Source organism: Dasypus novemcinctus, chromosome 26 (genome assembly GCF_030445035.2).
Source record: "Dasypus novemcinctus isolate mDasNov1 chromosome 26, mDasNov1.1.hap2, whole genome shotgun sequence".
Taxonomy (NCBI): domain Eukaryota; kingdom Metazoa; phylum Chordata; class Mammalia; order Cingulata; family Dasypodidae; genus Dasypus; species Dasypus novemcinctus.
Window position 1 is genome coordinate 5,759,661 of NC_080698.1, and position 15,620 is coordinate 5,775,280.

Here is a 15,620-nt window from a genome sequence, read left to right on the forward strand (position 1 = left end):
CGAGCTCATCTGTTTACTAGCCTCAGGAATGCCTCCCTCGGATGTGCCCGGCGAGGAGGCGGCGGCGAGGAGAGCGCCAGGCAGTGGAGGCGGTCGAGGGCTCCGCGAGGAAGAGAAACCCACCGCGCTGCCCCCAGGTTCTTTCCTACAGAGTTAACACCTCTGTTTCCGGTTCAGCCTTCACAGACCCAGCACACCCCAACTCCTCATTAACCAACGGCCTGCACTGGTGGCACCAGGCGGCGTGGACAGCTTTGCATATTTGATCCTCAAGACAACTCGTTTCATCCTTTTGAAGGCTCAGAGAGATGCAGCTACCGGCCCGGGTCCACAGTGTGGCAGGGAGAGCCCTGGACCCCAGCACTGGCCTCTCCAGCGCCAGGGCTGGCCGGTGCCCTGCACTGCCCACCCTTCTGAGCCAGGGCTGCCTGCCTCGCGGGGGAGGCAGGGGCAATGCTGACGTCCCCATCCCCGTGCCAGGGGCAAGCTTGGAATTCGTTTCTAGCACATCTCAGAGCACGCTGACCCAGAACACCTCACAGGATGCGGCCGTCACCACAGGCCCCACCCAAACCCCAGGGGCTCACCCAAAGGGGTGCACCCCTCCGCCCTCCCCTGCGACAGGTGGCATCTCGCTGTGGTCGTCTCCAGAGCTCTCGTTCAGACAGACTGGCAGACCAACAGGTACACACAATCACCTAAAGCTATGAGACTCCCCCAAACTGGAGGTCTAGTGGGGAGCAAGCCAGAACCACTGGGCCCAAATCCAGCCTCTGGTATCAGCAGCTGTGTGATCTCGGAGAAGACATGTAACTCCTCTGAGCCCAGATTTCCTCACCTAGAGACGCTCCTTCCTACAGCAGTACTGACCCCTGGGGGTGATGGGTCAGGTGGGGCTGAGGGGCAGGGAGGCCCCAGGTAGCCGAGGGCTGGGGGCTGCGGTTCTCCTCCTCCTTTCAGGTGCTCAGAACCCCCCCCCCCACCCAGAAGTCCTCACACCGACTCTCGTCACCAAGACTGGTCCTCCTACCCCAAACACACCCACGGCCCAGAACCAAGGGACATTTATTTACACTAGAGGTTATTCCTGTCACGTAAAACACAGCTGTTTCAGCTGGATGCCCTCTGGGTGAACACTCAAAACAACAGAGAAATCTCAAAACCCAAAGGGAAAATCACCACAGGTAAGACGGGACACTTTTTTTGTTGGGTGATTTTTATATACTGTCACAACCGTGAGAAATATCGTTTTGTTTTAAAGAAAAGCTTTCATTCAAGGGCAAATTCCCTATGAAATTTAAGCAAAAAAAAAAAAGAAGCCAGCTTCTTAAACATGTAAAGTATTAGACGTTCGCAGAATAATTCTCTAAAGCCCAGTCTCGCTGGGATCTTGTAATAAGGCTGTGAGGAAAGGAGAGCAGGAATCGCTCCAGGTTTAAAGGTAACAGGAAACAGAGGCTGACCTAGGGGCCGGCCCAGAGTCGCGTGCCAGGTGTGGCGGAGCCAAGTCTTGCACGGGTGTCCTGACCCCATCAAATGCCCGCTGTAACCGAGCGAGCTCGCCGGTGCCTCCGGGCCCAGGGCAGGGCACTTGGCAGGGCCTGTGCTGTCCTGGCCCGGGGTGGTCTGTACCTGCAGTGGTGGGCTCGGTCGGGCTTGATGCTGCAGCATTTGGGACACTTGTACACCACCTGCCCGGGCTTCAGCTGTAAACTCTCGATGAATTCTTTGGTGGCATTTCCTTTGGGCACAGCCCCCTGCAAGGAAGAGGAAGGGGTTGGAGTGTGGGTTCCACTGGCTCTGATGAGCCATGGTGGAGATGGTTATTTCTAAGCAGCAGCTGCCAGGCCAGGATGCCGCTCCCCACTGTGGGTAGCTTGCCATTCAGAGCTGCGCCAACGCCGATGAGTATTTAGTGACAAAGGATCTTCCCGAGAAAATGCCATTAGGACCCAGTACTCTGAATTAATTTCCTATACCAAAACTGTTAAATTGTTCCCAACTCTTTTCCATTTTCATGTTACTAAAATCCCATTTCTCATTGAATCCACTCTTTCCTATGTAAACGTTACCACAGAGATTTCACTCACCCATCTAGTCTACACCAAATTTCCCGGGAACAGCTCCTGCCTCCGAGCGCTCACGGCTGAGCAGCCTCCCTCCCAGTCTGGTTTTCCAAGAACAGGCTGGCAGCTCTGGGTTGCCATGGGTTCTGTTTAAACCGTAATCCAGTCTTCTGCTTTTAAACTAGGATTGCTATGAAGGATTGCACTTTGTACATAGTTCTTGGTGAATCCACAAACAACTGTGAGCAACCGCCCTCCAATATTTGACTCGTTCTCCTGACCGGAACTTCCCAATTTGCTATCCAGTCCTTCTAGTCTGCTGTGCCCACTTTCTATTCTTGTTCTAACTGTCCACACTCTCCCTGGAGCCAAGCGGGGAGGCTTAACTCACCCAACAGGACCAACGGCAGCACCCAGGCCTAAGAGGGTCTCACCAGCCAACCTCCACCGTGTGCCCGTCAGGGCTGAGCCCTGGGCCCTGCTCCTTGTTACGGGGTCAGGAATAAGATGAGCTGCCTTTTGGAGACTGATAAACAATGTCGGGCTGTAGAAGATGTTTGTGTTCCACTTCCACTTTCAGCGGCTGGGTAAATGCAGACACCAAAAAGCCAAGAGAGCACAGGAGAAGCCAGCCTGGGCAGGAGGGGACCAGACTGGGTGCCAAGGCGGACGTGCCTCAGGGACGCCCAGGAGGACGTCCAGGAGGGCGGATGGAAGTGTGGGCCCAAGAAGCAGGAGAGAAGCCCGTCAGGGACACCGCATGAGGGCTGGGGCTGGCCTGGACATTACCAACCCCGGTCTAAGGCTGAGTTCTACACCTGGAAGTGATGTGCCTATGGACAGGTTGGACTCTCTGTGCCTCAGGTTTCCTCACTGGTGAACCAGAACTAAACTTACCTAATTCCCAGAGTTCCTGTGAGGGCTAAACTAGACAACTTGCAGAAAGGGCTTAGGTGATGCTTGTTGGTACAGAGAAAGTGCTCAGGATCTGACAGCCTCTAATCTTGGTTGTGGGTTGGAGTCAACTCTGCAGCTTTAAAAAAATACAGGTGCCTGGACTCTAACGCAGCAGCCCTACCAACAAAAACTGTCCCGGGCTGGGACCCACACCTACATTTTTAAAAGCTCCAGTAGAGTTGGCTCCTCTACAGCCAGGGCTGAGAACTACTGTGCTAGAGCAGGAGCTCCATGAGGCCCGACGTTCAGCACCAGAGCCCCCAGCCTGGCACGCAGCACGGACACGGGGCCATGGCGAAGGGCCCAGCAGCGCAGGCCACGGTGAAAGGCCGGTGAAGGTGTGCAGAATGAACAGGAAGGGCGCCACGGCCACCGTCCTGGAGCAGGCCATGTGCTTGGCCAGCTCCCAAGCAAGCACCCGCCGACAGCTAGGGGGTTGCGTCAGGTCTACAGGACACGGGCCTGCACTCCTCAGCGGGTGTCCACAAGACATCACCGTCAGGGACCTCTGCGTGACAGCACAGAACAGAAGCTGAGACAGCCCCAAAGTCCCGGGGGCCCGGGGTGAGGAGGAGGGTGTCCACGTGGGTGGGCAGGTGGGTGGGGCTGAGGCGCTGAGCGCAGCCTGCTCGCCCCAGACAGGAGCTGACACACTAACAGGGCGAGTGAGGGCTTCCCAGGCAGGGGAGGAGGTCAGACCCTTTCCTACAAAAGAATTCTGGGAAGGGAAGCGGCACCAAAGAAACAGAAAAATCTTCAAATGCTGGGGGTACAGGGGAAGCAGTGTTTTTTTGTCTTTTGCTAAGAAAATGAGCCACAGGGGATTGAGTCCAACTAAGGAAACTACAAAAGATAAATCAACCAATAGCTCTCTCCTGAAAGACTACGTTGTGCTGAGCACTGTGGGAAGTGCAAAGAAGCGATGGGGGCTGGGCCTCCACCTGTGGGGTGACAGACACGCGGACACACAGGCATGGTGAGGTGGCCCAGGCCGAGCAGCTGGTGAAAGGCATGGCCGCCGGTGCCCAGGAGCCGAGGGGACGAGGGAGGCTGTGGGTGGGGAGTCCAGGAAGGCGAGGAGGGTCCTGGTGGATGGGGCAGGAGAGGACACCTGGGAGGGGGACGGTCCCTTCAGGTGACAGGCAGAGCAGGTGGAGTAAGAGGGATGGGCAAGGGTCTCTTCCCAGCAGCAGAGAAAAAATTCAGCACTACTGCTCAACTATGGAAAGATCTTCCATTTGTACAGAAGGCCCTGGGTACTCTGGGGGTCTCCAGACCCCTGGGCTCTGACCTCTTTTCCCAACCCCTGAGGTGCTCCTGGCTGGCCCTGGTGAGCGCGGCGGAAGCGCAGCCTGGGCCTCCGGGCTGGTGCTACCCGGCGTCTCCCTGGAGAGGCCTTCCGCTATGGCCGAGTGCTGCGCCAAGGCGCTCACGGCAGGGGCAGCACGTGGCAGGATGGTGTGTCCTGAGGACGAGGGGCCAGGGATCTCGAGGGGCAGGACACAGGGAGGCAACGAGAAAATCCAAAGGATGCTTGTCCACGTGGATGTTCATCTCACGGGTGGAGGCTCAGGACTGCCAGGGGGGTGGAGACGGGGCCAGGAGGAAACTTCTGGAGATACGGATCCCAGGCTCAGGCTCAGAGGTGCCATGGGTGCCACGGCGCTGAAAACCACATGTGCCTCAGGGTAAGGCTCACCTTTGGGGGTGGGGAGGCTGGGAGCAGGAGGCCTGGGGGAGGGGTACACGGGGCCACAATGGTCTTTGTACTGTGGTATTTTGCAGTGGGTGGTGAATACGTCGTGTTCATCATATGATCCTTTATGCCCTTTCAGATGTCTCAAATGTTTCATTGAAAAGTTAAAAAAAGAAGTAGAAAAAAATTGGTCTGGAAAATGCAGTCAGATGCCAGAAAAGCCTGTGACAAAATTTTAAAAGCAAACAAATTTTGGTGGGTAAGGAGAATATGGTGTGTACAATGGCACTTGGCATATAGTTCTTAATTTTTTTAGTTGGATGGAGATGTATTTTTTATTAGAGAAGTTGTAAGTTTATGGAAAAACCACGCATGAAACCCAGGGCTCCGGGCCAGCCCTGAAGCCTCTCTGCCCCCTCGCTGCTGCCGCACTGCTCTCTGGCACCTGTGCCCGCCACACCAGGCGACCACTCTCGCCAGGTCACTCCACAATCCCTGTCACCAAATCCAGAGGCTGAGTCCTGGCTCTCACCTTCCTTGGGGTGTCCTCTCCACCCGCCAGTGCCCCTGACCCCTCCCCGTGGGTCTCCCTGGCGCTCCCCAGGTGCCCCCCGCAGCCTCCCAGGCTCGCTCCCCACTCTCTCCCGGACCATTTCACCGACAACACCCCTCCCCCTAGTACCACGAAGTGATGAGCCCCCGTCTCTGGCTTCACTCCAGACCCCCTTGGGAGCTGTAGCTGCTGCTCCCTGGCTATCCAAAGGGCATTAAAACAAGACGAAACCCAACTCCCAGATTCAGCACGCATGGTGAAACGTGAGCCCCCTACTTTCTCCCCAAGCGGCTCCCCTTGTCTCCTGCGCCCGGTCCTCGGCACGCCCAGCTCTGGACACAGCCTTCCAGGGTAGGAACCCAGGAACCAGGCCCAACCCGTCCAGCCCCCTGCCTGTTGCCCCTCCTCTCCTACGCCCCCCAGACAATCCCTCCACACCACCGCCAGCTGCCTGGACTCCTGGCGGATGCCCCGGGGGGCTTCCCACCTTGTCTCTCCCTGCCCTGCAGCCCCTCTCTGCCCCGCAGCCCCTCTCTGCCCTGTCTCCCCAGAGCAGCCTTCTAAAACGTGACCCTCACCCGCTCCTCTCCTGCCCAGACACCTCAGGGGCTCCCTGGGCACTGCGGCAGGGAGTCTGAGCTCCTGCGCAGGCTCACGAGGCCTGTCCGTCCCGGGCCGCCCCCTCCCGCTGGAGGCCCACCGTATGGACTACCTAGAGTTCCCCAAAGGCATGTGCTCTCAAATCCCCCTCTGCCGCCTCAGGGACCCGTGCTGCCACCCCCTCCCTCTCCCCTGCCCGGCACTTCTCTGCCTCTTGCAGCCAAAACAAGACCTGCTCAGGGAGCGCCTCCTCTGCCAGCTTCCAGATGGCCCACCTCCAAGGCAGAGCCCACCACCTGGACTTTGTGTTACCACAGCTTGTGTCTGCATCACAACACACATTTAATTATACACTCATCTCTCCTACACGACTTACAAATTCCTTGAAAGGTGACAACGTCTTTCAACTTATCGGCAACTTGCCCAGGGCCTGGCATGGAGCAGGTATTTGACAGGCCAAGCCAGACACTAATGATGCTGGAACAGACCTATACTGAGTGCCTGCCTTACACCAGGCACAGTTCCAAGGGCTTTATATGTATTTACCCAGTTCATTCTGTTTTGTTTTGTTTTTTAAAGATTTATTTATTTACCTCTCCCCACCCCCTTGTTGTTTGCACTTGCTGTGTCTGTTCATCTTGTTTCCTTAGGAAGCACTGGGAACCAAACCTGGGACTTCCGATGTGGGAGGGAGGCACCTAAGCATTTAAGCCACCCCTGTTCCCTGCTTTGTTGCTTTTCCTTGTGTCTCCTGTTGCGTCATCTTGTTGTGTCAGCTTGCCATCCTCTTTAGGAGGCACTGGGAACCTCTGCTCCCTGCTTTGTTGTGTCTCTCATTATGTTTTTCTTCTTGTGTCTCTTGTTATGTCAGCTTGTTGTATCAGCTTGCTGCTCCTGCCTGTCGCAGCAGTTCACTACTTTTTTTTTTTTTTTTTAAGATTTATTTTTTATTTATTTAATTCCCCTCCCCTCCCCCGGTTGTCTGTTTTCTGTGTCTTCTTGCTGCGTCTTGTCTCCTTGTCCGCTTCTGTTGTCGTCAGCGGCACGGGAAGTGTGGGCAGCGCCACTCCTCGGCAGGCTGCTCCCCCCTTCGCGCTGGGCGGCCCTCCCCATGGATGCACTCCCTGCGCATGGGGCTCCCCTACGCGGGGGACACCCCTGCGCGGCACGGCACTCCCTGCGCGCATCAGCACCGCGCATGGGCCAGCTCCACACGGGTCAAGGAGGCCCGGGGCTTGAACCGCGGACCTCCCATGTGGTAGACGGACGCCCTAACCACTGGGCCAAAGTCCGTTTCCCGAGTTCACTACTTTTTATTTTCTTAAAGATTTTCCCCCTCCCCCGCCCCTGCCCCACTGTCTTTTGCTGTCTGTGTCTAATCACTGTGTCGTCATCTCTTTCCATTTCTCTTTTTTGTCTTTGCTTCTCATCTTTCTTCTCTAGGATTCAGAAGGGTTCGATCCTGGGGACCCCTGATACGGAAAGAGGTTCCCTGTCAACTGCGCCACCTCAGTTCCTGGTCTCTGCTGCACTTCACTTTGACTCTCCCTTTCGTCTTTTTTGTTGCATCATCATCTTGCTGCGTGACTAGCCTGTGTGGCACTGGCTCACTGCGCGGGCACTTACACGGGCACTTGGCTCACTGTGTGGGCACTGGCTTGCTGTGCAGGCATGCTTTCTCTTCTTTTTCACCAGGAAGCCCCAGGGATTGAACCCAGGTCCTCCCATAGGGTAGGCGGAGGCCTTATCACTTGGGCCACATCCGCTTTCCTCACTGTCTTCTTTAGCACCTGGATCCGAACCATGGACATCCCAAGTGGTAGGCAGGAGCCCAATTGCTTGGGCCAGATCTGCTTCCCTCAGTTAATTCTGACAATAAGTGTAGGAGGTTAGAGACTAATATTCCTCATTTTATAGATGAGGTAATTGAAGCAGAGTAAGTAACTTTTAAGATCACATAGCTAACAAGTGGCTAAATCAGGATTCAGTCCGAGGCAATCCTGTGCGTATATCAGAGGACAAAGTGTATATTTACTAGGTATTTCTACTGAGCGACTTGGATGAGGCATTTTTTAAATTGCTGTGATGCCATAACATCATTCTACTGCCAACAACTATCACCACACTTACTAGGGAATAAAATACATCTGTTTCAGTAAGTCCCTGGGATAATAAAACAATGCAAAAAGGACACAAGGGAAAGCAATGGAGACAGGTTCTAAAGGAATGCCGGTGATCTCAAGGACTCAGCATTCCTGTCTAGTTCAAGCAACCAGGATGAAAACGTGCTTAAACTGTCCCAGAGCCAATCAGCGGCTCTGCGTGGCTGGACAGGCACGAGGGGCAGGCTGGGGCCTCCGCTCCCAGTGGCAGGGTCTGGGGAAGGGCAGCAGGTGCATGTCCAGCTGCAATGGTGGCAAGAAGTGCCTGAAGCAGCCCAGGAAGCAGGCCAAGGAAACGGACGAGGAAGACAAGGCTTTCAAGCAGAGACAAACAGAACAGGAGCACTGTTCCAGGCGCTGACAGCGCAGGCTGCGGGGAAGGGCCCTCTGGCTACCAGGGGAATTAGGAAACCTGGCAAAAAGGAGCTGTTCCTTGTTGTGCCCGAGGCCAGGATCACCCTTGCTTTCATTCCTGTTTAAACATCCGGCTTCTCTGCTGTAACACCTTTTGTCACCTGCAGCTAGAATGAAGTTTTGTCTTGGAACCTATTATACATTTCAGAATAAACTATTGTCAGGACACAGGTGCCAGCCCAGACCCGCTTCCCAAAGCTGCCTGGCCTCTCCACAGGATGGCAGCAGGTGGCTGATCCCTTGGTCATTCTCCTCTCTGAAGCCAGAAAGATTTTCCCATTGGTATTTGAAGTTGCTCAGTCATAGTACACAAAGTTGCCTAACAGGAGGGGAGCTGCCACTCCTTCCTTGAACAAGCCCAGAGACAGGCCCCTCCCTGGCCTGACCAGGAAAGCGCCAAAACTGATGGGCAAGACAGGCAAGGCTCTGCTTTGGCCACCCTTGGAGCAGGCCTCTTAGGCCTGCGATTCCTCTGAGCCCCCGGACACCACCATGCTGCCAGTGAATAACCGACCTGCCCTGGCTGACAGGCTTGAGCTCTTTAAGGTGTGAGAGGCTCCAGGTGCTCCAGCAGCAGTAGCGAAGTAAGCCCAGTACAGGGGTGGGCAGCTGAAAGCTAAACCAGCGGCCTGCAGTCTGAGGTCTGTGATAGGAAGGCATTCACTCACATGGCGAGACTCCAGGGGGGTGGGCAGCAGACAGCTGTTTGTTATTTCTTAACGATGTGGTTCAAGTGGATTGTAATTTATATTCTCCCTTTTCTCAAATCTCAGATTTGAGATCATTTGCAATGAGTATAATAGATGACTGGGACAGAGGAAAGGAGGGGCAAAAATAGGGTTATCATAAGAGCTTACACAACAGCTGTGATTAAGCATAATGCTCAGCTTTGAGTCTCCTGGTGGCCAGCACAAAAAAAAACGGTCTCAGCTCTCAGCATCCTCTGGAGACAGATACTGTCCTGGATCGAAATCCTAATGGGAATGCCTCAGGATGAGGCATTAAAAATATTTTTAACTGGAGAAGAAAAGGTGGTGAAATCAGGGGAGGGAGAAAGAGGGGTATGAGAAATAGGCTTCTGAGACCATGTTGTTTTCAAGATGCTGCCACCTCTGGGCAAGTGGAGCCACTCTAGACCTCTGCACATCTGGAGTGTTTTAGGAACACAGGACAAGGACACGTCACAATCTCTGAGCTGTTGCTGGGATAGGGACCCGGAGATCAAGCACTGGGCTGACTTGGGCTCCTCCCCACCCGTGCCTCCAGCCCCGAGCACAGGCCCAGCGCAGCGCCTGTCCCCTTCCACGTCCATCTGTCCTCTTCCCTCTCCTCACAGGCCTAACTCTCTTGCCCAGTTTCTCAAATGGGATCTTCCCCTCCAAAAGGGCTGCTTACAGATTTGTGAGTCATTTCCCTCTTCTCTTTTCTGCCCAAGTTCCATGGGGACCCATTTACTACTGCGTAGGAGTAAATGACTGTTGAATGGGCCAGAAGGCGTGGTGGCTGCAATTGTTCTGATGTTACATTTGGAATAAGAATTGCAAAGCTGGAAGTAGGACTACATATATTTAACTATAAGAATATATATATATATATTTTACTAGTAAGAGTTAAAAATATGACATGCAATGGATATGTTGTTTATAACCTTAGGAAGCACATTTTTCTGAAAAATTATGTGCAACATGAATTCTTAAGACACAAAACATCTCACTCCCATAGGGAACTCCTTAGAATCCTACGGTGAAGTCTTTCTAAAAACAGACTCCCCCGCGGTGTGCAGAACGAGCCCCTAATTGATCCGCTTTGTAAGGGGACCTGGAGGCCAGGGTCCCCGGGGGGCCTGGGCAGCTCCATCCCCCACAGTTCCGCTGCTCTGTTTTGCAGGCAGGTTTTGCATTAGATGCCACATGCTGAGTATGGGAAGAGGCTGGTGGCCACACGGAGAGGCCACAGGAAGCTTGGAGATACCAGAGGACCCACTTTGAGTTGCTCTCCTCAACACATGGCAGTATTTGATAGCTTGGTCATTTTTTTTTGCCCAGTTGTCTTTAGGGCCACCAGCAAAACACCTCTATGGGAAGGTGCCTGGTGTTTGGGGCAGAGTCCATGGTCTTGCCCCTCGAGGTTGGAAACCGAGCCCCAGACCGCTGTGGGAGTCGAGCTCTAGCGCACCTGGCCGTGCACCGCGATGCCCGTGCGATGGAGCACCCTGTGCAGGGCAGCAGGCGTGCCGGGGAAGGCTCCTCCCCGCGGGGCCGTCCCGCTCCCTGGTCAGCCGCGGGCTCTAACTCTGACCCTAACTCTCCACAAGCTCCATATGTAACTATTCCCTGGGCAACTGGCATGTCTGCTTGCACATAAAGCACAAGTCCTGCTCTCTCTTCCAAAATCTAGTCTCTTCCTGAGTTTCCCATTCAACAAACGGCCCCCCAAGCCCCCCAACTGCTCTCGCCAAGACTCTGGAAGGCACACGCTCTGCCCCACCTCCATTCTGACGGCTCTTCTGACAGTCTGCAGGCAGGCCTGGGGTGCAGGAGGCAGCTGGGAGCTTTAAAACACCCCAGTAAACCCCCAGCACCTGCCCCAGGGAATTCCAGCGTGCAGCCAAGCTTGAGAACTGCTAACCTAAAACACACTCCAAACCCAAAAGCTCCTTTCCAGCTGCACTGCTTCCACCTCGGTCCAAGCGGCCACCATGCCTCATCTGGCCCACTTTGCTGCCTCAACCTACCTCTACCAAGAGGAGAGCCTCCTGCCAGCACCCACCGCAGCTGGAGTAAAGAGCGAAGCCCTCGGCCACACCAGCCTGGCTCCCCTCTAGCCCTCCCTCAGGCAGGGGCCTGCTGCCCTCGGTCCATTCCACAAGGCTGCGAGAGCGCTCCTCTTCAGGCCTCTGGACCTGCTCTTTGCCCTGGGACCAGCACGGGCCGGGTTTGCTGCTTTGTGTCACACGGGACTCAGCTCAGATGGCACCGCCTCCGAGAAGCCTTCCCTGACCACCTCGACCTAAAGTAGTCACCCGCCACACCGTCCTGATCATCCATCTGACTGTCCATAAGGCACTTAGCATGCTCTGCAGCCACCTAGCTCTGCCACGTCTTCACACATGGCAGCTGGCCGACAGCCTCGTTTCTGCCCAGTGCTCTCTGGGGCCCCCAGCACAGCACAGCTGCCTTTGCTGCTCTGCCCCTGCGAGAACGCAGGCCTGTAGGGGCAGAGCCTGTCTGGCTCAGGCTTCCAGAAGGGAACTCTCAGAGAGGCACTTTATGACATAGGGCCCCTCCTTAGGACGCCGGTGAGGTCCCTACCATTTCATACGACAACCTGCTCTCATCTCTCTTCTGGCTCATGTCCTCAGGGCCCCTCGCCACCTGCCCCCACGCTCCTTCTTTGGCAATCTACCTACCCTACCACCTCAAGCCATTTTCCTCCCAGGTTCCCACGGCGCCCAGCAACGCCTGGCTCCCGGAAGAGCCACACCCCACGCTCCTGTGCCTGTGTGCGCTGCTCCCTCTACCTGGAACCCTGCCCCACCACCTGCCACCTCCACCCAACACTTCCACTGTTCTGACGAGAACTGGCCTGGGCATCACCTCCTCCAGGCAGCCTGCCATCATAGGCATGTCCCCACCCTTGGCAAATTGTGCTTTCTTCTGCCAGAGCTTTCATCACTCAGGGCTATTCTCACCTGTCTTTTCCTCTAGTCAGAGAGCACCTCAAGGCAAGGAAGAGTGCCTGGGACTTCGCAGACACTAAACTACAGGCTGAGCAAAATAATGTCTTTTCCTTGTCCCCAGTAGCAAGGGTGCATAAACATTTCTGAATAAACCCTTAACTTGTTTTCAGTGTGAGCAACTTGATGTTTTCATACTCATGTGTTGGAGCACCTGTGACTAAAGCTGAGGCTACTCAGGGGCCCCGTAGGGTGCTAACATGGGGCCAACAGGCACCTCCCCATTGGTGTCATGCCATCTCCCCGAGGCACATGCACGAAAAGAAGTGCTGTCGACCAGTCACTGCCACGGTCCCTTGGGGCAGATTAAAAATCCACCACGTGAACCAGCAGGAAATGGAGCCCTTTATCAGGGAACTAGCTCAGGCCACCGCCATCCTTACTGTGTTCTCCCTGAGGCCTGCAGACACGAAGTACATCCACGTAGCCAGTGACATGAACAGTGCTGGCTTGCTTGCCTGTTCTTAATTTAAACACGTATGTCCCACGCCTGAAGCGATCAAGTCGCAGGCGGTCTTTATCAAGTCACACAATGGCCAGCGATGGAGGACCGAGTACCAGGGGGCCCGGACCTTCAACAGCCACGTGCGCGGCTCAGTGTACTTAGCTAAGGCATTGTGTGGAGCGCCACTGCGTTACCCACAGGCGTCCACCGAGAGGAAGCTGCGGTGGCCTGAGACGGGCGGTCCAGTCTTTTAGGTAAGCCTCGCCCAGGGTGAAGGCCAGCTCGGTACAGGCTCCCAGAGCTGGACACGGCTTTAACTTCAAAGCCGCCTGGCTCCAGCCCTACCTTGACTGGGAAACCCACCTGGCCCAGCCCAGCCCACTCCCAGCATGCTCTGCTCTGGTCGTCAGGCCCCATTCTCCATGGTTATCTGACTGCGCTCTGCATCTGGCTGTCTCCGCTAGACGAAACCCCTCCCATGGCAGCTTTGATGAACGTGAACATCAAGGTACACACAGTGTTGTTCAATGGAGACAGGTTGTGGCACGGCGCTGTCTCCTCTTCCCTGGCCAGAATTCCACTTTCCCACCCCAGCCCGACCCTCCTGTTCACCAAGTTTCCAAGGTCCAGGGGGAGCATGCAGGCTGTGGCCATACCAGGGCCAGAGGAGGAGAGTGTGGGCTGGTCAAAACAAGCCCAGACATACTCACGGGGTCCGTCAGCATGGCCCGGCAGTGGGAGGCCAGGGCCAAGAAGGCCAGCAGGTTGAAGACGAGTCCATTGATGATGCTGTAGGCATAGTCTCGGGATGGAATCAGCATGACAAAGAGGACCACAAACTCTGCGTAGAGGACCAGAATCCAGGTGACGATGGCACAGGCGATGCCGCAGCCGTCGCGGATAAACCACATGGTTCCCACAGGGCCGGAGTGGGGAGGTGGGACACACTTTTCCGGCTGGAGGTATTCTGGTTTCCGCTCAATGTCTCGGAAGTGGTGGGCGGGGATAAGCATCATAAGCTATTCTGTCCATGCTGGCATCTGAAAGAAAGGAGAGGACCCAGAAACTTGGTGCTGTCTTGTCATCAAGGACACCTGGCGCACTCATCCTCCCAAAGTGAGCCATGCGTATTTATGTGTGAACCCCTTGCGGAAAAGCTGCTTCAACATCTTGTTCATTTAAAACCTGAGTTCTCTTCCCTGCTTATGAGAGTGGACTTAGGAGACAGGGCCACCTTGCCCAGAGCCTTCGCGGGACACGTAAGAGTCTCCAAAGGTGAAATGCCTTGCTCCAGTTCAGCCGGGCAGTGGTGGGCGACACAGCACCCACGCAGAGGGACTAGGGCTGTCTCCTCATTTATTAAGGGTCTACTGGGCAGACAACGCCTCAGGAGATGTACACACATTTTAATTTAAAAGACCAAGAGGAAGGAGGACGGGAAAGAAAGGGAGATGGAGCTGGGGGGCGGGGGGAGCCCCCGGGAAACTGTCTTCAGCAGTAACCACGCCCTATAGACAGGGGCAAACCAAAGGACTGGTGCTGGGGCTGTCTGGGATTAACGGGGTGAGGAGGAGGAATTTAGTTACCTAGGACTAGTGCTAACAGCAGCCTGCTCTGTATGAGGTAATGACAAAGGCAAAGCAGTCGTTGGGATGGGGAAAATTCTGGGAACAAGCCAGGTTTTTAGCCCTGGCTCAACTGGTTTTCCAGGGATAAGAGACACTGAGCTCTGCTCCCCTAGAAGTTACGAGGCAAAGCGTAGAGAGTGTTCGACAGTGAGCCCAGAGACGTCCCTCCACCTGGATGGGGGGCTCTGTGAGCCTGTCTCCTCAGCCGTGAACACACTCAGCCCTGGCCGGCTCCGTCCTCACGGGCTGGGGTGAGGGTGGCAGGAGTCCGTGGAGGTACTGATGAGGGAGAGCAGACCGGCATGCTGCACAGGCTGCTCTCCAGGAAAGCCAGCCCCTCCTTCAGAGCCGCGTGCTGAGCAGCGCGTCCTTCCCTCCCAACAGCTGCATCTCGAGTGTCTGGAGACAGCAGTGAACTGACTAAGACTCAGTAACTACAGTCTCTCTGTCCACAGCGTCTACAACCCGGCACAGCAAGCCCAGACCGCCCTCCAGCCTCGACTCCGGGGCCTGCGGCAACAGAACCAGGTTTCTCAGAAACGGTGGTGGTTTAAGGTCCACACCAGATGTAGGTGTCAGGGGAAAAGCCACCTGCGCACAGGCAAGTGGCACATCAGAGTGTGGAGCATCAAGTCACTATACAGCAGAGGCAATCACTCAAGAGCACACTAGTTACATGCGATTTCCTGAAGAATGCAGCTCTGAAGGAAAGGGCAGGCTTTCAATGGTCGTGTTGGGTTATCCTTACCCTTTTTGCACTACTTTCCTTCTCCTGGCACAAAACAGAAAGAGTTCAGCACAGCCATGGATAGTAAGGATGTATCCAGAAAGCGACATTCCAAGGTCAAAAGATGCTCAGACTACTAACAAAATAAGGTAGGGCCTCTCTCCTAGGGAGGCTGAAAAGCAGCTAAATGTATATCATGTACCTGTCCAAAGGAATATTGTCTTATCAAATATTCACAGAGTTACTACTACGTGCTGGACACACTGTGCCAGGAGCTGGGGACCAAGGAGTCGACACATATGGAGTAACCATCCCAAGTCAAGTCATCGTGGTGTACCAAAATCTCCTACTGCAGGGACCCTCTGCCCTCCAGAGGACAGTGGCAATTAATGAAGTCAGTGAAAACCTAAAGGCATTGAAAGAGACATGAGCCTACCTGAAGCAAGTACAGCAGACCACAGGCTAGTGATGATATCTGGGGCCTGATGTGTGCCCAGCAAATTTCAAAATTCTGTATTCCTTTTAGTCAACAGCAAACAAAAAGCTGAAAGTCCACAATGATTAAAAAGATGATCCAGGCTCAACATTTTAACAACCTCGAGATACAGGCATCCTCTAGTTTTATCCTGCTGCCGT

At 54.8% G+C, this 15,620-nt stretch overlaps 1 protein-coding gene across 6 annotated transcripts in view; it reads right to left on the reverse strand.

Moving 5' to 3' along the window:
- The window catches only part of ZDHHC3 (zinc finger DHHC-type palmitoyltransferase 3), a 61,434-nt gene that overhangs the window by 19,800 nt on the left and 26,014 nt on the right, over positions 1–15,620 (reverse strand). For all 6 annotated transcript variants that reach the window (XM_004476770.5, XM_004476772.5, XM_071212008.1 and 3 more), the window contains exons 2-3: positions 13,340–13,669; positions 1,633–1,757 (exon numbers count right to left, since the gene is read on the reverse strand). In XM_004476770.5, the coding sequence (XP_004476827.2) occupies positions 1,633–1,757; positions 13,340–13,645 (431 nt within the window). In that variant the 5' untranslated portion in view covers positions 13,646–13,669. The remainder of the gene's footprint in view (positions 1–1,632; positions 1,758–13,339; positions 13,670–15,620) is intronic.